This window comes from Callithrix jacchus, chromosome 11 (genome assembly GCF_049354715.1).
Source record: "Callithrix jacchus isolate 240 chromosome 11, calJac240_pri, whole genome shotgun sequence".
NCBI classification, from domain to species: Eukaryota; Metazoa; Chordata; class Mammalia; order Primates; family Cebidae; genus Callithrix; species Callithrix jacchus.
Genome location: NC_133512.1, coordinates 96,123,924 through 96,136,422, shown reverse-complemented (window position 1 = coordinate 96,136,422; position 12,499 = coordinate 96,123,924). Strand labels below are relative to the sequence as shown.

The window sequence follows — 12,499 nt, the reverse complement described above, 5'->3', positions numbered from 1 at the left end:
GCCACTGTGTCTGACTTGGGAAGCTCTTTTTATAGAAAAGCTTATCTATCACCTTTTTCTGGGGAGGGACTCCAGTAAAAATTTGCATGTAATTGAGGTCTGTTGAGGCTCACTGGGGTCCTAAAATCTGTTGCTTTAATGGAAAATTATCATAACATTTTTTTGTGGTTGCAGGTAAATTTTTCTCTTGAATGTAATGAAGTATTGTTAAGATTACAGTTTCTGGTTAAGACACACTTGCTTTGGCCTAGACTGGTAAGGATTTGACCTCACCCTGGAGACAACCTAAGGTTTGCGAAAAAAGAGAGGTTAGATTATCATAGGATAAAGTCAGCCTTTCCTTAAGATCATAATATCCTAACAGTAACTGGTGATCCTTTCTAGATTTAATTCACTGACTAACTTCACTCTTTTGCAGGTATGATTTTTAATGAACGCGATCAGGAGTTGAGAGACTTGGGCTATCAGAAACACGCTTTTAATATGCTTATCAGTAACCGTTTGGGCTACCACAGAGATGTGCCAGACACGAGGAATGCAGCGTATGTGCCTTACTGTATTTGCAAATACATTTTAACAACACAGTGCTTTTAGTGTCAGTGTAAGAAGTCATGAGGACAGTATTCATATTTTGCCATGCAGTGTCTTCATTCAGCACACTAGGAAACTTGAGACAGATTTCCACTGTGTCAAATGTGAAGCCACGTGGTCTGAGATGGACCACAGAGTCCTAGGGCTTGCTCTGTCTCCTTCAACATTTCAGATTATCTGGGAAAGAGGGGTGGGCTAACTAAGTAACCTGAGTTTAAGTTTGTTCTGAATGTTTATTGATTGGATTCATGGCAAATAGGAATTAAAATCAGTGAAGAATTTTACTCTCCATTTCACTTTTCTGTTTCATTATTTTTGTTCCATCCAAGGCTTTTCATGCATGTGGTCAGTCATTCCACAGACAGTCACTTGTTGAGTACCTTCTGTTTGCTACACACCATACCGAGCCCTGGAAGAAACAGAAGCAACTGTAGTAGCTCCTGAGTTCTCAGGGCTCAGAGTCTAGCAGGGGAGGCAAATAAGTCAGCAAGTCCTGGCAGTAGCACGTGAATAAGGGCTATGACGGGGTCTGGGGAAATGGGGGCATAGACCTGGAGTGGTCAGGGAGAGTCCTGCAGAGAGGTGACAAGGCTGGATGGAGGCAGGGCTCAGATGCTAGAGTGCTATATGCCCTGGGAAAGAATTCAGGGCTCTGGATTGTGTTTTCTAAGTTCATGGCCCCCCCCCCCTTTTTTTTTGAGATGGAGTCTTACCCTGTTGCCCAAGCTGGAATGTGGTGGTGAGATCTCAGCTCACTGCACCCTCTGCCTCCCAGGTTTAAGTGATTTTCCTGCCTTAGCCTCCTGAGTAGCTGGGACTACAGGTGCCCATCACCATGCCTGGCTAATTTTTATACTTTTAGGAGAGACAGAGTTTCACCATGTTGAACTCCTGACCTGCTTGGCCACTCAAACTGCTGAGATTACAAGCGTGAGCCACTGTACCTGCCAGTTCATGGCTTTTTGATGTTACTTAAAGCTCCTAACCCTTTTTATCAAATAGTTACTTGAATGATTTGATACATAGAAGCTCTTCTATTATCTTGTTACCGTCATTATTTATTCACATCTTTTTAATTATTGGGCAAAAAATAAAGCTTCAAATAAAAACTTTATATTTCTGTTTCCTTTTGAAACCTCACTGAGGAGAAACTGGACATCTCAGCTGACGAGTGCTGCATGAAACACTCACAGTGATTTTGGTAAAAAGAACTCACATTTTTATGTAACCTCTCTTCCAAAAAAGAAAAAAAAACCCTGAAGTTTAAAAAGTGTCTATCCAAAAGTAAGCAAGATAGTAGGTATAGGAGGGAGACATTAGCAAAACATAAAACTCTTCAAGAAGAAACCATATTGTTTTTGTAAACAATTTTTTAAAAATTGTTGTTGTAATGTTAGAAAGAGGCTGAACAAGGGGACAGTGAATGTGTACAGAATAATAAACACTCGAGCCTTTTAAAATGTCAGAATTTCCTCGTCTTTACAGATGTAAAGAAAAGTTCTACCCACCTGATCTGCCAGCTGCTAGTGTTGTTATCTGTTTCTACAATGAAGCTTTTTCTGCCCTGCTTCGGACGGTGCACAGTGTCATAGACCGCACGCCAGCACACCTGCTTCATGAGGTCATCCTTGTGGATGATGACAGTGACTTTGGTAAGGAATGCAGTAACTGGTAACATTGGATCTAGGCTTTCAGTCACTACAGCACTGACAACACATGAACGCAGCTCAAGTACATGGTCCGTAGGGATCCTATGCACACAGTCACAGCTGGCTGACTACAAATAGGTTTGAAGAAATCCGGATTTTGGTAAAATTTGGAACCTGCTTACAAACTGTGCTACTCAAATTTGCCTCTTGAAATTTTTCCTTTGGCTTACTTTTAGAAACACAACTCTTTTTATTTGAAATAACTGTAGGTTCACAGGAAGTTACAAAGAGGGTCTGTGTACCCTTCACCCAGTTTCGCCATCATAAAATTCCCCTACCAAAACCAGGAATCCACATTGGTACCCTGGTGTGGGGACCAGGGTCATTGTCACACACATGGGCTCTCGTAGCCCTCGCTGCAGTGATACAGAACTGTTACCTCATCCAGAGGGCCCCTCATGCTGCCTCGTTCTGCTCACACCTCCTGCTTATCTCTGCCATTCCTAATCCCAGAAACCACAATTCTCTATGATTTTGTTTCCTTCTCTCATTTTGTTATTTCAAGAATGTCATGTAAATGAAATCACACAACATGTTCCCTTTTGAGATGGACTTTCTTCAGCTGGCATAATGCCTTGGCTTATGCTTCTCTATTAAGTCTCTTAAATTGATTGACCCCAGATAAATAAGAAAGAAAAAAAAAGATTGTCCCCAGATAAAAGTGGATTGTATTCTGATAGCTCTTCAGCGATCTCTGAATGCCAGTATTTTATGATATCACTACATATTCTATTCCTCTTTCTTTAATTCAACATAGACTGTTACTAAGAATGGCTTTGTGTATGCAAACAGAGTAGAAAACTTTTTTTTTTTTTTTGAGACAGAGTCTTGCTCTGTCACTCAGGCTAGAGTGCAGTGGTGTGATCTCGGCTCACTGCAACCTCCACCTCCCAGGATCAAGCAATTCTTCTGCCTCAGCCTCCCGAGTAGCTGGGACTATAGGCATGTGCTACTATGCCCAGCTAGTTTTTTTGTATTATTAGTAGAAATGGGGTTTCACCATATTGGCCAGGCTGGTCTCAAACTGCTGACCTTGTGATCCGCCCACCTTGGCCTCCCAAGATAGAAGGCTTTTTATTACACTGCTCATTCAGCTCTCAGTGACCTTGCAAGAAAGGCTGGAACACCATTTTATAGAGGGAGAAAGATAAAAATTAGTTTGCTCAGGACCCCACAGCTGTTAAGTAGTAGAGTAAAAGTGAAGCCTCTAGTCTGATGGCTCCAAGCCTTCTGTTCTTTTCATGACAGCAACCTGCAGAAATGCAGCGGCACAAGTGTATGCCAGCAACTGTTTCATGCACTCAAGCATTAAGTTCCACTTATATCAACATCAGAGTTGGTATACCAATATACTTAAATATAGAAGGGGAAGAAATGGACAGACTGGTGGGAGCAAAATTCTCAAACTTTTTCTTAAAAAAAAAAAAAAATCCTAACAAACAAGTTTGGACCAAGTAGAAGATGGTTACATACTAATTTCTAGAATTTATGGTTGATTCTTTTTTAAGGCAGCTTGTATTTTGTTTTTCATTTTGTGGCTATTTTACCTAAAAGGAAAAATTAACAATAATTTGGAGTAGTTTATATATTAACTATGGAAAGAATTACTGCTTATTATCTTACACAGTCTTTTGAGTTATTATAAAATAAATACGTGAGTGACATAGAGTTCCTTAAAAACTATTCAGCAACCTTGGAAGAAGGGTGCTAAATTAATGAAGGGACATATTCAATGCTGTTCTTGTAATTCTTGCTAGGGGCAATAGAAGTTGTTTCTTAACTATTTTGAAATGGACCAAGACAGTAAATTCTTTGTAATAAAAGGCATTTGTATCTCATTTTCTTTGTTATCAACTTGATTCATATACGATCAGCTGAACATCAAGCATTTGAAGTATTCGTTTCAAACATTATGCAAAGCATTGTGCTGGATGCTATAGAGAGAAGTGTAAGTCTATAAAGTATTCCTCTTGGCCAGTATTCCACATCTTACTAATTTCTTTCCTTTTTCTTCCTACAGGATAAGCTACAATATTCTTTTAAAATAAAGCAGAAGATTCTGTAGTATTTGCTTGATAGTTTGTTGTGAATTTTAGGAAGTACTAGATACAACTTTAGAATAGCTGTAAAGTGTCTTTATATATGTCTCATACAGTTTGAATAATTGTGGGACTCTATTTTCAGATGATTTGAAAGGAGAACTAGATGAATATGTCCAAAAATACCTCCCTGGAAAAATTAAAATCATAAGAAATACCAAGCGTGAGGGGTTGATTCGAGGAAGAATGATTGGTGCAGCCCATGCGACAGGTATCACGTCTTGTTAGCTTTGCTCTGTGGGTGCTGGATGGCAAGGGCTTGAGCCTCAGGGCCTTTGCTGATTCTGCAAAGTCTATGAACAGTGGTGCTTCAATTGGACATTGCCGGCAGGAGAGATAAGGCTTGTTCTCTTTGGGAAAGGCCTTTTCAGTAGCGCCCAGCCTGCTACCCCAAAGCACGTAGTGTAGGGGGCTGAACTCTCAAATCCTCAGTGTCTGTTTTCTTAGTGACCCTTTTTGATAGTTATTGCACCTCAAGTCGATTTTGTATCTTGTTCACTTATATAAGCAGAAAAGCCGATACCAAAATATAACTGAACTTTTATGATTTTAAATACAAAATTTTAAATGTATGAACCCAAACTGTTGATTGGAATGATGCTTTTAATTCTTAGTGTGGAGTACATGCCTTGAGCTACACATTATGGCTTTAATTGGGAAATGGATGTAAGATTGACTTACATAACTATAAAAGGCATTTTCTTTAAAATTCCCTCTTAATTCTTCTGATTTCATCCGGGAGAAAGTCTCCATTGTTACTAGTATATGTTTAAAACCTTCCCATCATGCACTGATCTCCCCCTTTGAAAAGAAAGAACAGGTATCAAATTCAGGCTTCTGCAGAAAATATATCTGTTTGGTCTTCAGTTATATTATTTTGATTCTGTTGTATTTTGTTTTACGGTTACTTGTGTGTCATTGGTCTACCTGAGTTTTATTTATGATTGTGATTTTTAAAAATTTTTAAATAAATTCAATTAGATCAAAACTGAAATGAATCTGCTTAAAAATGTTAGGCATATGATATTGCAGGTAGTGCATAGACATGGCAAAACAATTATGGAAATCATTTGAGAATAACAACTTGGGGGGGGACATTCCCTAGCGGTTACAGCCTCTGCTGCAGTCCTTCCTGTATTCCACACTCTTCTAGATAACCTGCCACCAGGCTTGTGGTGGTTGCCGTTGCTCCCCCGACCCTGCTCCTCCTGTGTAGCCTCTGGCTCTTGTGCTGGGGTGAACTAGGACTTCACTTTTAGAATCTGTCTTCTCTTCTTTTTCTTAAGCCCAGTGACCTGAAGCAATTAACAAACGAGAAGCAGCTCCTCTACATCCGGTCTGCAGTTGGAGGCAGACTGAATTCAAGGCTTGAGATATTTTCTTTTCTAGGTTTCTAGTCGTGTAAAGACTTACTGAATTGACTTTGTGGAATTACTCAAGGCTAAGCAATAAAGTGAAAATTGTGGGGTATTTTCAGTATTAAGCCACTCAAAACATTGTGCTGTTACAATGCATGTTTACTGTGCATTGACTGTTTAAGTTTTTCCTTTTATGATCTGTTCAGGTCCTCATTCAGATACAGTTTAGGATCTGTCAGAAGCAAGCCAGTTTGCGTGGGAAGTCATTGTCTCAGGTTCAGTGTGACTAAGTGTAGTCTTTATTTAGTTAAATTTGTGTTAATTGGAAAAAGTAACACTTTGAGAATTAAGAAAAGCTATGGGCCAGGCATAGTGGCTTACACCTGTAATCCCAGCCCTTTGGGAGGCCGAGGTGGGCAGATCATGAGGTCAAGAGATCGAGACCATCCTGGCCAACATGGTGAAACCCCGTCTCTACAAAAAATACAAAAATTAACTGGGCATGGTGGCGCGCACCTGTAGTCCCAGCTACTCAGGAGGCTGAGGCAGTAGAATTGCTTGAACCCGGGAGGCGGAGGTTTCAGTGAGCTGAGTTCACACCACTGCACTCCAGCCTGGTGACAGTGAGACTCTGTCTCAAAAAAAAAAAAAAAAAAAGCTTTGAATCCATTTTCTCCTCGAAGAAATCTTGATTGAATTGATCTCACCCCCACTGAGGACCATGTCAGACGTTTTGCCTTTCTGCCTTCGGTGACAGTGGAGAGCTGCCTGCTGCTCACATCCCTCCCCATTCAGGTTGTTCACAGACACTGAACTGCGTGACTGATTCACTGGCTCATTGAAAACTGTCTGAGATACTGCTTTTATCACTCGTTGAAGTTGGATAGATAACATCTGGTGCTTTAAGTAGTTCATGTAAAATCTTGATACATGAGTGAACATTTAGAAAATCAATAATGCGACCTGATGATGGGAGTTGAAGTTTCTCAACTGCTCAGAAGAACCATGGAGTTCTTAAATTTGTAATTATTTTTTAAAAATCCTCAGTCCTGCTCACATTTATCAAGAGGAGCTTAAAATGCAGGATAAAAGTTTGATGATTTCTATTTTGCAAACTAGAAGAAAGGTGTATCCCATTGGCAGATGAGAGCCACTGAAGCCAAGAGGGTAGTAGGGGGGTAGTAGAAAGGAAAGGTGGGAGATGGAAGGAACAGAAATGAGCATGAGGCGTCCCCGACAGCAGCATCGGCTGCGCCTCCCTCACTATGGAGAGAACTGCTGAGTGATAGCATTCTTCCTTAGTGGCCGTGCATTTCTTAGTCACTGGTGAAAAGGCAGCTGTGTTCTCTGTACTGTTTACTGAGGCAGAGAGATGTATTTTGAGTGTGTGCTAAATTTCAAAATACTTCGATTAAAATAATTGTAATATAAATAGCTACCCATAACTGGCCACTGTCATGGCACTGAAACCTCTTGACATAATATCTGGCCTTCCAAAGAGTTGAGTTGTTACTGTGAGACTTTGACTCTGTTTACTAAGAGATTCTGAATTGTCGGCCAGCTTTCTCAAGAGACGCGCATATAATTTATATGGGTCCCTCAATTATGGCAGGACACTGCATGCAGCATTACTGGCTGAGGGACGTCCCTTGTGGACCATCGGCAGTCAAGTGTGATGGAGCAATAAAGCCATCTGGTGCTGGGAGGTGGCCATCGCGTTTCACGCTGTGTCACTGCACCATCCTATCGCGTGGGTAGCTATACCTAAATGGAGTGTTCAGACGCTCTTCCGTGCCTCTTGTTGCCTCCCCAGGAGAAGTCCTTGTGTTCCTGGACAGCCACTGTGAAGTGAACGTGATGTGGCTGCAGCCCTTGCTGGCTGCCATCCGTGAGGACCAGCATACCGTGGTGTGCCCAGTGATCGATATCATCAGCGCCGACACACTGGCCTACAGCTCGTCCCCCATCGTCCGTGGGGGATTCAACTGGGGACTGCACTTCAGATGGGATCTCGTCCCCCTTTCCGAGCTGGGAGGAGCCGAGGGAGCCACCACACCAATAAAGTAAGATTGCCCCTTTGTTTGAAAAGTTTCCACCAGTGCTTCCTTAAAGGAGAAAGAAGCTGTTAAAGATGATTCCTCCTCCTGTGTAAGGAGCCAAAGCGTTGACTTAATTTGTACGTTAAAAAAGTCTTGAGTATGTATTGAACTCTATGCAGTCTGCCACGTCCTAAGGAAAGATTTATGATTAAGATACTATCAGTGCCCGCAAGGACTCAGAGCTTCCTTCCTGAGAAAGGCAGACAGAGCAGGCCGCCATCGCCGAGGCAGCCCTGGGAGGAGGCCTGTGTGCTGTGTTTATTTCAAACACCCTGGTGGCTTTAGTGTCACGACGTTGCCTTTGGCTCTTTGGTAGTGAGTGGTGCTGTGAAAAACATGAATATGCAAGCCTTTTCTTTCATTAGGGTTTTGAAGATGATTCCTGTGGGTACAGTTACTAAGTCATAGTATAGAATTCTTTTATGCTCTCATCCATGTTTCATCTTCTCTAATACAAATCTCTCTTATTTTCGTTTTCTTTAAAAATTTCTTATGTAGGTTGAATTCAAAGAGGTTTGTCTGTATTTTTACTTTTTTAAAGTTTTTGCACCTACTGTTTTTTTAAAAGCTTTTTGTTATGGAAAATAACGTACATAAAAAGTATAGACATAAAGTATGTACTCCATATGCACACACACTTTAACAAATGGTCACAGTGTGACACACAGGTAGCTACCAGCCAGTGCAGGAAGCAGCGTGCAGACCCAGTCACTGCCCTGACACATAGAGGCGTCTTTGCTCTGACCATGGGAATCATTTTCTTGCTTTCCTGTGTAGTTTCGCTGCCTAAGAATGCAGCTCTACGCAAAACAGTTCACTTTGCCTGCTGGTGTACTTTGCGGAAGACATTATGACTTCTTATTTTGTCTTGCTTCCTTTTTTTTCCTTTTTTTTTTTTTTACAGTAGAGGGAAGGGAAAAGGCAGGAAGGAGGGGAGGAAAGCTCTCTTGCTTCTTTTGTTGAACATTTTAAAACATTCCATGTTGTAGTATGTAGATATAATTTTTATTGCTGTATAATGTTCTCTTATACGAATATGCCACAACTTGTTCAGTTCACTGTTTTTTGGTGGGGCAATTGAGGTTTTTTTTTTTGAGACAGAGTTTTGATGTTGCCCAGGCTGAAGTGCAGGGGCACCATCTCAGCTCACTCCTTGGTTTAAGCAATTCTTCTGCCTCAGCCTCCCGAGTAGCTGGGATTACAGGCATGCACCACCATGCTTGGCTAATTTTGTATTTTTAGTAGAGACAGGGTTTCTCTGTGTTGGTCAGGCTGGTCTGGATCTCCCAACCTCAGGTGATCTGCCCACATTGGCCTCCCAAAGTGCTGGGATCACAGGCGTGAGCCACCTCGCCCAGCCTTAGTTGTTTTTCAGAACATTACAAGCAGCGTTGTTAAGAGATATTCTTGCTCATGGCTTCTAAGTTAGGAGTAAAGCACTGGATCACAGAGGTGTCTCTTCAGTAGTTGATGTCGTCCCAACAGATGGTGACTAGAATGTCCTCAGCTGGCCTCTGGAACCAGGCCTAGAGGGGAGGTTGATAGAGCCCTGGGGCACTTGCAGGGGTCTGACAGAATTTGGCAGTCAATTAGTTACTTCAAAAAAGTAACCATGTTTATACATACCCAAAAAACACTTTATAAAACAAGACAAAAAAAATTTAAGCAGCCAATGAAAAAGAGATTATCTCAAAGGGAAGGGAAGTAAGACTAAACACTGACTTCCTTTCTGAAACAGTGAATGCCGGAAGGTTCTTGAATGATGCCTTCCAAGTCCTGAAAGAAGGTATCTGCCACTGCCAACCTAGAACTGGATACTGAATAAAAATGTTCTTCAAAATAAGGAAACACAAGGACATTTTCGGAAAAACAGAGAATTAATCACTAGGAGGTCCAAAAAAGGCACTCCTAAGAGTGTTCTTCAGCCAGGATGAGAGCAGTCCCAGATCCAGCCTGCAGCTGCAGAACGAACAGGGTAACAAGAAGGGGAAATACTTGGGAAGCCTGCATGAATACTGCTATGTAAGAAATGGCTTCTGGGGCTTAAATGATATGGACAGCAACAATAGCGCACACACTGCGGGAGGGATAGCTGAAACGTGAACATTCTGAGATCCTGGCATTGTTTGGAGAAAGTAAGAATACAAGAGCTGTATTTTTTAAGAAAACCACTAAAAGTGGTATAGGAATGTATAACTTTAAAAATGGAGTGGGCAGTGGGAACAGAAACAACTGGACTCAGTCCAAAAGAAGTCCAGAAAAGAGAAAAGGTTATACTACACACAGGACACACAGAAAGCCAAGAGTAGTCCTGAGACCTCAAAAGACTATGTTTTCACACTGGTTTAAAACCAAAACTTAGGCCAGGCACAGTGGCTCACACCTGTAATCTCAGCACTTTGGGAAGCCAAGGTGGGCTGATCATCTGAGGTTGGGAGTTCGAGACTAGCCTGACCAACATGGAGAAACCCCATCTCTACTAAAAATACAAAATTAGCTGGGCATGGTGGCACATGCCTGTAATTCCAGCTACTCAGGAGGCTGAGACAGGAGAATTGCTTGAACCTGGGAGGCAGAAGTTGTGGTGAGCCAAAATTGCACCATTGCACTCCAGCCTGGGCAACAAGAGCAAAGCTCCGTCTCAAAAAGAAAAAGAAAAAAAACCCTACAAACTTAATTAAAACAAACTTGAGTACATGCTGCTTATGAGGGACACATCTAAAGATAAGAACCACGGAAAGACTGACAGTAAGAGAAAAGTCACCAGCACACAACTAGAAGGAACTGCACGATGGTTCCAAGAGGCAGAGGACAGGGAGCAACACAGATGAGCAGCATCCACACTCCTCATGCAGGCAGTGTCTACAGCTGGCGAATGTGGAAAAGAGGAATCCACTTATACTGGGTGCAGAAAGTAAGAAACAGAAACAGTTAAAAGAATTTTTCTCTGGGAAGAAAGAATGGTGGGGAGGAGCAGAACACCACGTTTCATACTGAGTTCTACATGATTTGCTCCATTACTGGATTTGTATTTCTGATTAAAAATTAAGCAATAACAAATATCCATGAAAATGATGAAAGAGGCAAAAATAGACAAAAACTGTCAACTATATACATATAACCAAGTCTGGGGTGCTTTTTAAAAAATTAAAATACTTTTCTGAACTGCACATAACTTCCTTCACCTTTGGAAAAAGAACATGGACAGTACAAAAGGAAAAGGAAAAAACGGAGTCACCACTACTGTCTGCCTCTGGTCACAGGATGTGAGGTCACAGACCAGAAACACAGATGGCCAGTCCCCAGATGCAGCACCACACTTGAGAGACGCGCTCCATCACCTAACGGTCCTGTGCAGAGCCAAGGAGTGACTGTGCTGAATGACCTGCCAGGGAGTGCAGAGGAGCTGCCAGCACAAAGACAGAGACAACGGAGACCTGAGGAGGCTTTTCTCGGGACTTCACTGTTTTACCAAGATCTGCCACAGATCCCCCACATGGAAGGCCTGACAGAGCAGAAGAGGACCCAGCTCTGCTAGCATGCCACATCAGACCCCTGCAAGTGCCCCAGGGCTCTATCAACCTCCCCTCTAGGCCTGGTTCCAGAGGCCAGCTGAGGACATTCTAGTCACCATCTGTTGGGACGACATCAACTACTGAAGAGACACCTCTGTGATCCAGTGATTTACTCCTAACTTAGAAGCCATGAGCAAGAATATCTCTTAACAACGCTGCTTATAATGTTCTGAAAAACAACTAAGGCTGGGCGAGGTGGCTCACGCCTGTGATCCCAGCACTTTGGGAGGCCAATGTGGGCAGATCACCTGAGGTTGGGAGATCCAGACCAGCCTGACCAACACAGAGAAACCCTGTCTCTACTAAAAATACAAAATTAGCCAAGCATGGTGGTGCATGCCTGTAATCCCAGCTACTCGGGAGGCTGAGGCAGAAGAATTGCTTAAACCAAGGAGTGAGCTGAGATGGTGCCCCTGCACTTCAGCCTGGGCAACATCAAAACTCTGTCTCAAAAAAAAAAAAACCTCAATTGCCCCACCAAAAAACAGTGAACTGAACAAGTTGTGGCATATTCATATAAGAGAACATTATACAGCAATAAAAATTATATCTACATACTACAACATGGAATGTTTTAAAATGTTCAACAAAAGAAGCAAGAGAGCTTTCCTCCCCTCCTTCCTGCCTTTTCCCTTCCCTCTACTGTAAAAAAAAAAAAAGGAAAAAAAAGGAAGCAAGACAAAATAAGAAGTCATAATGTCTTCCGCAAAGTACACCAGCAGGCAAAGTGAACTGTTTTGCGTAGAGCTGCATTCTTAGGCAGCGAAACTACACAGGAAAGCAAGAAAATGATTCCCATGGTCAGAGCAAAGACGCCTCTATGTGTCAGGGCAGTGACTGGGTCTGCACGCTGCTTCCTGCACTGGCTGGTAGCTACCTGTGTGTCACACTGTGACCATTTGTTAAAGTGTGTGTGCATATGGAGTACATACTTTATGTCTATACTTTTTATGTACGTTATTTTCCATAACAAAAAGCTTTTAAAAAAACAGTAGGTGCAAAAACTTTAAAAAAGTAAAAATACAGACAAACCTCTTTGAATTCAACCTACATAAGAAATTTTTAATC

General features: G+C 41.9%; 1 protein-coding gene across 6 annotated transcripts in view; it reads left to right on the top strand.

Moving 5' to 3' along the window:
• The window catches only part of GALNT11 (polypeptide N-acetylgalactosaminyltransferase 11), a 74,244-nt gene that overhangs the window by 49,157 nt on the left and 12,588 nt on the right, over positions 1-12,499 (top strand). For all 6 annotated transcript variants that reach the window (XM_078343421.1, XM_078343425.1, XM_035254332.3 and 3 more), the window contains 4 exons: positions 419-542; positions 2,077-2,243; positions 4,485-4,610; positions 7,571-7,820. In XM_078343421.1, coding sequence (XP_078199547.1) covers positions 419-542; positions 2,077-2,243; positions 4,485-4,610; positions 7,571-7,820 — 667 coding nt within the window. The remainder of the gene's footprint in view (positions 1-418; positions 543-2,076; positions 2,244-4,484; positions 4,611-7,570; positions 7,821-12,499) is intronic.